Source organism: Centropristis striata, chromosome 1 (assembly GCF_030273125.1).
Source record: "Centropristis striata isolate RG_2023a ecotype Rhode Island chromosome 1, C.striata_1.0, whole genome shotgun sequence".
In the NCBI taxonomy this organism is placed as follows: Eukaryota; Metazoa; Chordata; class Actinopteri; order Perciformes; family Serranidae; genus Centropristis; species Centropristis striata.
The window spans coordinates 21,033,526-21,044,630 of record NC_081517.1 but is presented as its reverse complement, the minus strand read 5'-3'; the positions used below and the strand labels follow the sequence as shown (position 1 = coordinate 21,044,630).

Here is an 11,105-nt window from a genome sequence, read left to right as displayed (position 1 = left end):
ACGTGTGTATGATCATGAATGCCAATCCATCGTAAGGTGGCAGCGCGCTCCCGATAATCAGCAATTAGCATGAACCCCGCCCATGAATTGCTAATGACCACCATATAAGGAGGTGTGTAGAGGCATCCTGTCGACCTGTCAGTCATGGCACAAAGAAAAAAAGAACGAGAAAGAAAAAAGAATTTTTCCGAAGCGGAGATTGAAGTTATTTTGGGAGAAGTGGAGTCCAAAAAATTTTTTTTATTTTCATCTGTTAGTAGTGGTGTGACAGGGACAGGCAAAGCGAAAGCGTGGAGGGAGGTGACGGACGCAGTAAATGTGGTTTCTGTAGTGCAAAGAACTACGTCCGAGGTTAAACGTAAATGGTTTGACATTAAACTTGACGCAAAGAAACGCATTAGCGCACACAAAAAAGTACATCTGCCACAGGAGGAGGACGCTCAGAGTCCAAATACCCCGTTGGTGCGCTCTACAACGGCCCGAGTAGCCGCGTGCGCCTCATTGTCTGCTCCTGTGGTGTCTGCGGGCTGGCCAGTGGGGTCATAAGCCACGGCGTCAGTGGGTAACCCCTATCCCCTATGGATATAGAAAGGTAAGTCCATATATAACACACACATGTGATTATGCAGGCTATATTCTTACCAATGAGCCAGCCGTCTCTCACAGCTCCATCCTCCAAACGCGTGCCAACTGCGCAATTACGCAGGATGAATGCGTCATGCGTCCCACCGGGCCACCGTGCCACAACGTTTAACAACACACACTTTGCGTCACAGATCAGTTGCACATTCACGGAATGAAAGTTTTTCCGGTTAATGTAAGCAAATGCATCACCGGATGGAGCCTTGATGCGTACGTGTGTGCAGTCTATGGCACCGATAACACCTGGCATGTTTGCAACTGCGCTGAACCCCTGCATTACTTCTGTCTGCCGTTGTGCGTCGTATGGAAATTGGATATACTCTGGCATTAATTTAATGATACCTCTGAGAACTGCAGGCAGGATGCGTCAATTTACATAGATAATTCACAATTATGAGTTTAATCTGAATCTTAATCCCGCCAATTGCCAACTAATTTAACTAAATATGTTATATTTTTAATCGTTTGTCATGTTTATATCACATGTTTCAAAGGCATCTGCGTATTGTGTACATAACAGAACGCATTATGAATTAAAATTGTAATTTCCAACAGTGACGAGCATTATTTATATGCGTTCTTAAATTTACACAAGCACTACGTGTGGTCAGCGGCATGTGTAGATTTTGTTAGTAGCTACGAAAAGATCGGAGCTACTAAAATATTGATGAATGCGGAGATGCACGTAAATTTCCGTCTGCGAACTGTTTACACACAAATTCGTTCTGCTCACGTTTCATGAATGAGGCCCTATATGTGTACAAAAACACACCTTTAATACTTTTACATGTGGTTGATTTAAATCACAATTCATTTGTATGAATGACACTCCAAGCCTGTGTAAGTGAAAGGGAAAACAGACAAAAGCCTACAAGTATTATTTGTAGTTCAACATCAATCAGACAGCAAAATGAGCATTTGTCAATCAAAATGTTCAACTCATAACAGCCAGGGTCTCGGGTTAGGGTTCGGTGAATGGGCAGCCAAGGTTATTATAGTAAACGAAAACTAACAAAATAATGAAACTAGAATTGAAAAAAACATTTTTGTTAACTGAAATAAAAATAAAAACGAGAGTTTAAAAAAAAAACAATAACTAACTGAAACTGTATTTTGTGGTTACAAAACTAACTAAAATTATATTGAAAATGTCCTTCGTTTTCATCTTTGTCAACTTTTTTCATACGTAAACCTTTTTGGTTGATATGAAATCTATTATATCTATCTGGTTTTATGACTTAATAAACTCATTGGGGCTGAGATGGATCAGACAAAGGAAATAAAGGCAACATTTATTGTGACCTTATTGAATCTGGCACCCAACAAATAGCCCATTACAAAAAACTAAAACTTGTAAAAACTAAACTAAAACTAAGCATTTTCCCCAAAATAAAAACGAATTTAAACTAGCAAACTCACTCTAAAACGAATTAAAACTAACTGAATTTGAAAACAAAAATTGACAATGAAATTAAAACTAAAACTAATGAAAAATCCAAAACTATTATAACCTCCCACTATTTTACAAAGAAGAAGAGTTTTTTTGCACACGCCGATCAATTTTGTTACAGACATTATTGTCAGCCGTACTGACCCAGACAGAGTTTAAATTGACTGGACAGTAATTTGATTGAAATGTGATGTATATCTATAATAACGTCTATATAAAATTTATTTCAGCATAAGAAATTATAATGGTTATTCATCTGTCTGTAAGATACATTTACAGTTTTAGGAATTATCTGTTGTCATCAAAGTTGACTTTAATCAATGAACTTTGGGGGTTAGTGTGGATGAACTAACCGTATACCCAATCCAATGAATTCAAACAGTTCATCACTCTTCATATTTCTCTTCAGGTGATAACAAAGGTACGGCCCTGTCTATCTGTCGGAGGGTGGGCATCATCACAGAGCAGGAAGAGGAGCAGGAGGTTGCTGGGGTCATGGGGGGCCTAACAGGGAGAGAGTTTGACGAGCTGCCCCCTCACCTGCAGCGTCAGGCCTGCAGGACAGCACGCTGCTTTGCTAGGGTGGAACCGGCACATAAAAGTCGTATAGTGGAGTACCTGCAGAGCCTCAGTGACATCACTGCAATGGTGAGCATACCACCTCAAACTTAAAGTAGTACCACATAGGGATGGGCATTGATTTTCAAATATTCATTTCATCATAATAAATCGAATAGTTCATCATATCTTGAAAAAAAAAAAGTTGTGTTACTGGTGCCTTCCGCAAGGGGGCGTGTAGAACCTGATAATGTAATAAATTCCCGATAATGTAATAACCCCGATAATGTAATAAAAATCTGCACTTGAGTCCATTGAAAATGAAATAAAACCTGATAATGTAATAACTTCCCGATAATGTAGTAAAGTGCATTTCCCAATAATGTAATAAACTTTTTACCAATAATGTAATAAAGTATAACATTAATGGGAGGTTATGACATTATCAGGTTAGCCTTCATTTCGCAAGTCCTGATAATGTAATAATTCCCCAATATTGTAATAATTTAACGGCAGACCACCCATTACTTGAGTTCAAGTGGTGATACTGTGTAGGCAACTCTAGCTCAAGAGCTCTAGCGCCACCAACAGGTCAAAGTTGAATGTTTATTAACTTTTGACCGGTTCATCCGTTTTTCACAAACGAGGTATCCATGACACACAAATGCATTCAACAGCTTCCTGAAATCTAAAGGTGCTTGGTGTTATACTTTATTACATTATTGGTAAAAAGTGTATTAATTTATTGGGAAATTCACTTTATTACATTATCGGGAAGTTATTACATGATCAGGATTTATTACATTTTCAATGGACTCAAGTGCAGATTTTTATTACATTATCGGGGTTATTACATTATCGGGAATTTATTACATTATCAGGTTCTACAAGGCAGCGTAGCATTTGATGATACACAGTGTGGTGGGCTAGATGCCAAGCTGTAGAAGAAGAAACAAACAGAGGAGAGGGTAGCTGTAACCCAAAGTCAAGGAAGGATCCTCAATTTGAAGAATTCTACGTCATCGACAGCTGAAGGACTGTCCCAATGTCCAGGACAGACTCCTTCTTCTGCCCAAATTCCAAGGATGCATGGGTGTATCCTCCGTGCGCTCCGACTACCCATAATGCCTTGCGCACAACGGTCCACCGGGAGATTTAAATACGCGAGCGAAGAAACAGCGACGCCGGAGGCGCAATATGAATTTAAATATACAAGTATTTTCAGTTTACACTAAATATTTGTTATCACATAACTTACAAAACTTGTGTTCAAAGTCGAGCAAAACATATGCACAAACAAATGACAGAATATTTAGCTAAAAGATAATAAACATCATCTTGATACATTGTCAGTTCAATTAATTGATGCCGTCTCAGTTGCTAAAGTTATTAATTGTTAATTCATATATATGCGTCAGATGATGTACTATGTGCAAAGTATATTCATTTCCATTCAGAAATTTATACATTTGTATATTGTGTTAACAGGGGTGACAGTCCGCTATTATCCTTTATTTATATTTATAAATAACTGTTGTTGTACTGTACTGTAAAATAAAATATAAAAATCACAGAACACATGTCCATGGTGAATTATGCGCCGCTGCATTTATGAAACTAAGTAGCAGCCAAATTCAGCCAGGATCAGTGAAATATTCAGATTTTATGCACACTGAAGGCTGTTTTATTTGTGCGTTATACCAGTGAAAGGAAGGATTCTGGCCTCGTCTCTGGAGGACCCGACTCTGTAGAAAGGGAAGGATCTATCCTATCCTAAGGAAGGATCCTTGACTTTGGGATACAGCCGGCGATTTCCACAGCAGAACAAGTTAGCCCCCAGAGGGATTTAGAGACTCAGGAGTTGATGTATGGTTTTCGCTGTCGCTAACTGTGCAAGTCAGCAGCTGAAAGCAGCATGGCTAATTATGCACAGAGTCTCCTCTGATCATAAACATAGTGATTGTGAATTAACTGCATTGCTAACTGTGCATAGAATGTCTGGTGCTTGTTGTAAACAAACAGAGCACTCCTTCTTCTCCTTTACCACTCCTCTCTCCTGGGTTCAGACGGGGGACGGTGTGAATGACGCACCTGCACTGAAAAAGGCAGAGATTGGCATCGCTATGGGCAGCGGCACAGCAGTGGCTAAATCAGCCTCTGAGATGATCCTGGCTGATGACAACTTCTCCACCATTGTGGCTGCAGTAGAGGAGGGCAGAGCCATTTACAACAACATGAAACAGTTCATCAGATACCTGATATCATCCAACATAGGAGAGGTGGTCTGGTTAGTAAATAAGCTGATTGAAGTGGATGCAAAAAAAAAGGCACTAATTGTAAGATTGACACAACCTCTCACTGTTACCTTCTCTCTTCTTCCCTCCTCCTCAGTATTTTCTTGACGGCTGCACTGGGCATGCCTGAAGCACTGATCCCAGTCCAGCTGCTATGGGTTAACCTTGTCACTGACGGTTTCCCAGCAACAGCTCTGGGCTTTAACCCTCCAGACCTGGACATCATGTCCCGCCCTCCTCGTTCCCCCAAAGAGCCTCTGATCTCCAGCTGGTTGTTCTGTCGCTACCTCATCATTGGTTGTGAGTCATGAGCGGGGGACAGAATTACATAATCAAAATAATTAATACTACTAAATTAACATCAGAGCTTCAATATGTCCTGCTACACACAATCTGCAGATTACAAACCTAATCCTTCTCTGCAGGCTATGTAGGAGCTGCCACTGTCGGAGCTGCAGCCTGGTGGTATATGGCCGCCCACGATGGACCAAAACTTTCCTACTATCAGCTGGTAAACAGACACAGTATCTGCTAATCAATACACCTCTGTCATGCCTATCAATATATATTTTACACTGTAGAGAAACACTGTGGGACTAACGCAAAAAAAGAGAGCAGTCAAAACCTTCTTGTGAACATAAATATGGCATTTCAATTTGCTAAAAATAGTACACTTTACCAACACATAAACCATACACTGCACTCTACCGGCTATACACTGTACTCTAACGGCTCAGATACATTGTACTCTACCAGCTCAGATACACTGTACTCTACCAGCTCAGATACACTGCACTCTACCGGCTATACACTGTACTCTACCGGCTCAGATACACTGTACTCTACCTACTCAGGTGGCCAACATTGGGGTGGTAGATCTGTGATGAGCTAATGCTGACTGATAATATTGGCCAGGCCGATTTATCAGTCAGATTCTGTTTAAGAGATGTAGGATATTTAGTGAACAAAAGGAGATCCGGCAGGTAGGTTAGTGAGGCAGGTGAATGTTATTTCCATGTTTGTTTTCTTCACAGTCTCACTACCTGCAGTGCAGTGAAGGCCATGTTGAGTTTGCTGGTGTGCAGTGTTCAGTCTTTGAGTCTCCTTATCCCATGACTATGGCCCTGTCTGTCCTGGTAACTATAGAGATGTGCAATGCCCTTAACAGGTAAGATATAAACAAACACACAACACCACATCCTGCATTTCTGTCCTGTATGAAACAACCTTGTGTCACCATGTCTTGAAGCCTGTAGATCCATGAAAGATTTAGCTGTAAAGTGGCAGTGTGTTCTGTCCAGTCTTTCAGAGAACCAGTCCCTACTGAAAATGCCTCCCTGGTCAAACCCTTGGTTGGTGGGGGCCATCTGTCTGTCCATGGCTCTTCATTTCCTCATTTTGTATGTGGACCCACTGCCGGTAAGCATGCTTACACATCTCATATATCTTTTGACTGGCATCTGTTAGCTCCATATAGGCCTTGAATATCCTCCACCCCCTTCATCCGGTCTGCAGGTGATTTTCCAGATACGTCCGCTGTCGTGGCCTCAGTGGGTGGTCGTGTTGAAGATGTCACTTCCTGTCATCTTGATGGATGAGGCTCTAAAATTCCTGGCCCGCAACTACATTGAGAAAGGAAGCCAGATCCAGGTCAGAAAACATGCCTGGCAGTGCATCTTTTAATGTGCAGTAAGGTTGTGATCTGTGTCTAACCCTTTTTTTTGTTTCAATTCATCACTCAAAAAGTCACTGGAAGAGGAAGAGGAAATGCGGAGGACAGGGACAAGCACAGGATTAGTCGGTGCCATGATGACGAAGCTCAAGCAGTCACTGAAGGGTGTGTCCTGGTCATTCATCCTGATCTCTGCACCACTCGTGATCTGGATCTTCAGCCTGGACTCTGACATCACCAACATCTTCTGGGAGTGATGAGAGAGCAAGAGGACGGCCGCACTGTGGGGAAGAAGAAAGAGAAAATGTAAAGAAGGACTGTTGGAATAAAATGCAGAGCATTGGGTAGTGATGTGCCAATGACGCCTCATGAAGCATTTTCTTTATTTTCTGAGCCCACTAGATGGCACCCTTTGTTCATTGAAAAAGGCTCTAGCAATGGTAATTAAGTGTGTTTTCAGCCCTTTGTTGAACAGAGAGCTCCATCTAGTGAAGTCAAAAAACACAGGAAATGCTTCATTAGGCTTCATTGGCACAACACTAGCATTGGGTGTGTCAGGGTGAGGTGAGATGGGAGCAAAGTATTTATCATCTTTGCTTGTTTCTCTGAGATTCAAGAATTTAAACTGTAAGCGATTAAGGGTAAAACATTTCGCTAACAAAAGAAAAACAAAGAGTATCTCCACACTAAATGGTGCTATGTGTAGCATTTCATTGACATCCCATAGCTTACTTAGACTGGACTCTAGGCCAATGTTGCTCAGTTTGTCTGTCCAACACTGAAATGCAAACATTGCATGCTCACCTGCTAACCTTTGCCTTCTAAAGTACTAAAGGTTGCCTGATAAATATTAGCATGTTAGCATGCAATAATCTGTTCTTGTGTTGTAAAACAGTCAGACTAGGGAGTCACAAAGTAAACGCTTTTCCTTGCCAGAGGTTGTATTCATTTCCCGCTCAGATAGTTTCACTTTTCACCAGCTGTTTATGAAACCTTCACTAAGTTTGTGTTTATCTACTAGCTAGCTTAAGACTAGTCTTTTATTCAATCAGAAGGCACCACTAAAACTAAAGTAACATCTTAACCAGTAAAGACTATAAGAATCATCTGTAACAGTGTCCAATCAAATACAATTAACAGGAAGTCATCGTAGCATCACAAGTTATAGGTATACATAAGTTAATGAGTAGTAAGATACATTTTTCTTTAATTGTATTCATTTTCTTTAGAGTGGGAGGAATAAAATAACCTCTTCTACTAATATCTGTTGTTAGATTATTGGCATAACCTTTTGGAATTTGAAATATTTATTGTTAAATTTAATTTGAAGTGTTTTCAATTACAAAATAATTAACAATGTTTTTTTGAGTATAGAATAAAATATGTTGACTATATCCCATTACCTCTTTTACTGGCTACTCAACAGCTTTACCTGTATTTAGTGGCTGTAAATACATCTCTTCATAACAAATTAGTATTCTATAGGTAAAAAATTCTGGTAAACAACTGGGGTAACTGGCTCCTGAGGAGGAGAAGTCATGAAAATAATTAGTTTGTTTCTTTCATTTCTAGGTATTAATCCCTCTCTGGTCCCGCAGTGGTTTCCAACCACCACTGCTGCAGATGTGTAAGGAGATCAGAGGGATAGCATGTTGATCAGTTATTGAAATGCTACATACAGCACCTTTAATATGTCATGTCTAGTTGAAAAATAGTGGATTCAATAGAAAAAAGAGAGAAGCACTGAGTGTTCTTAAATCACACACACACCCACCCACACACACACACACACACACACTGTGTGCACACTGTAGTAATCTGGTCAGTATCAGGTGATGAGGCCAGATCACTGGATGTAAAAGCGACCATTGCAACAACATTTTGTTTGAATACTGTCTCAAACAAGCATTTAACATTTATTTTAAGGAAGATAGCTAGCAGACATGACAGGATGCATGTCAGCGCATGTCACACATCTCTAACAGCCAGTGTGTGTGCAGGTGTGTCCTGCAGTCTTGGCTTCAAGTGTGATGTATGTACAGCTGTCTGTCAACAGCTTTTTAATAGGGTTGACATGGTGGAGTACAGTTCATCATAACCTTTAAAGGCCAGTCATTCTAACAAATCAACAATTCAGTATCCTTCCTTGTTTTTTCTGTTGATTGTTAGTGCAAAGCTCAGAAAGTCTTAACTTGACTGTAAGCCTTCACACCAGGACACATGTCCATTTCTTTTATTCATGTGTAAACACAGTAGAGCTTGTTATGTTCTTGCAGGAACAGTCTGTAACATGTATATAAGATAAATGGATTACTATGGTTTATAACTGTCAGTCCAGCAGTCTCACTCAGGACGCTGCAGCACCATGTGTTTAGTTCTGTCCTCCTGTCTCTCTCAAATGATTTTAGATGCAGAGCTGTAACACAGACTGTAGAGTCCTCATGAGTCCTACAGTGGGCCTGAGGCAGTGTTTCCTTTTACACCTGTCACCTGTCTGCCATTTTCTCCATTGATGCCATCGTGAAGTCTCACTCTGTTTGCCATTGAGGGGATTTTTTTAATGGTGAAAAAAAGCGATTTTGGTTCATGTAGTTACATTAACTTTGATTTGATATTACAATTTACCTTGATGATGTAGTTTTAGGGCACCTGATAGGAAGCAAAGTCATTTTATATGATTTCATGCTTTTATGGGAAAAGTTTATATTGACATTTTGCGAGTAACATCACAATATATTGTGTCTATTATATCTATCTCTCTATCTATCTATCTATCTAACTATCTATCTATATAATATAATATAATAAGATATAATAGAGCAGATAGAGCTTTTACCCTGGACAGATGATATGACTTTCCTGCAGCAGGGCATTTACAAACATTTTTTCCAAATTATAACTTAACTCAATGTTATGGTATATTCTCGTAAAATTGCAATATATTTCTGGTATATTCTCGTAAAATTGCAATATATTTCTGGTAATTTTCTGATTTTCTTTTTAAATGAATGACATTTTCTAATTAAATTGTAACTTATTCTTATCATTCCAACTTTTCTCTTATAATATTATTATCTAATCTTGTGAAAACTGTATCTTTTATTTGGTCATTTTATTACTTTTCCCTCCCTCATAAAATTGGCTCGTTAAAAAAAAAACTTTTACTTTTATTCTCAAAATGTGTTATTTATTTATTTTACCATAATTGGCCTGAAAAATTGGTCATAGGCTGATACATTGAATAAAAACATACATTTTAATGTTTTAAATTTTAAAATGTTCATTGTTATGGAGGAGTTTGATATTTTTGTGTTTTCTTTTATTGATCATTTATTTTTAGTCAATACTGATCCTTGTTATTTATCCAAACCCTTAGAAGAAGTTCTTGTCCATTTGCTGCCCACTGTTCTGCCTCTTTTTTTGCTCTCACATGATAGCTTAAAAAATGTCAAAAATTGCTAGGAGTGACCTCTGTTGTAATATCATATTTTGGGTTTGAAACAATGAATGCAGCAGAAACGTGTTTCCAGTGAGTATTTTCCATTTTTTGTTCATATTTTATTTTCTGCAAGGTTAAATTAAGTCATTATGTCAACCCCTAATGTACCCATTTTGTTTACACAGTTCTTTATTATTATTGTTGTAACAATAATATATATTACAACAATGTATTGTTGTTACTGCACAGCCATGTTTTGGGAAAGAGAACGAGTGGGAGGGGAGGTTCTTATGGTTCCAGACTGTTGTTGTTCCTGACTAACTCACCTGTTGAATTAAAAGTTGATATGAAGAACTTCATAATTAGAGAGACTGATCTTTTTTTTAATCTCCACCTCTGTCCCTTGACGATGTGTGAATGTTTGATGCTGCTGTGTGTAATGACTTCATGTATTCTGCAGGAGCGGGTTCACAATCTGCAGACCACACCAATGAATCTCAGAGGTTGAAATGACGGCACAGAGAAAAAAAAAAATATATATATATTTTTTTAACAGTTGAGAGTACACATGGGCAGCACACAGCCCCATGATAGGAACTGACCCTTGAACCATCTCATTCCATTAAATCCTGAGGAGAATGACTACTGTAAACTATTTAACTATATTCCAAAAGAGGGCACTGTTGATTATTAGATTAACCTAAAGGCCTTAAATGACTCTTGCTCACAAAGTAATGCAATGTAAAACTAACGTAGGCCTAACTAACTGATTTCAACATTAGACATGATACCGGTCCCATTATGCTAAATGACAGTGGTGACCCTCTGTGTCAATCATTAACATCTCAGTGATAATTGGAGAAAACTCCATATTCGATCCAAGATGGCCGACTTCCTGTACGTTTGGTGCGTTTTCCCATGATACATGTATGTACCAAATTTCGTGTCTCTGCGACAAACCTGTGTGAGGGGCTGGATTCTAGGGGGCGCTAGTGACTCATTGTGCCACATCAATTCCCGCAAATACTAGAATACGTAAATTTCACAAGA

General features: G+C 39.1%; 1 protein-coding gene across 1 annotated transcript in view; it reads left to right on the top strand.

Annotated features, from left to right (window-relative positions):
* Positions 1-10,417, top strand: part of si:dkey-28b4.8 (sarcoplasmic/endoplasmic reticulum calcium ATPase 2) — an 83,530-nt gene extending 73,113 nt beyond the window's left edge. Inside the window, exons 17-24 of the mRNA XM_059334276.1 lie at positions 2,502-2,740; positions 4,717-4,937; positions 5,042-5,244; positions 5,370-5,455; positions 5,979-6,112; positions 6,246-6,363; positions 6,460-6,594; positions 6,691-10,417. Of these exons, the coding sequence (XP_059190259.1) occupies positions 2,502-2,740; positions 4,717-4,937; positions 5,042-5,244; positions 5,370-5,455; positions 5,979-6,112; positions 6,246-6,363; positions 6,460-6,594; positions 6,691-6,873 (1,319 nt within the window). The 3' untranslated portion in view covers positions 6,874-10,417. The remainder of the gene's footprint in view (positions 1-2,501; positions 2,741-4,716; positions 4,938-5,041; positions 5,245-5,369; positions 5,456-5,978; positions 6,113-6,245; positions 6,364-6,459; positions 6,595-6,690) is intronic.
* The last annotated feature ends 688 nt before the right edge of the window (positions 10,418-11,105 follow it).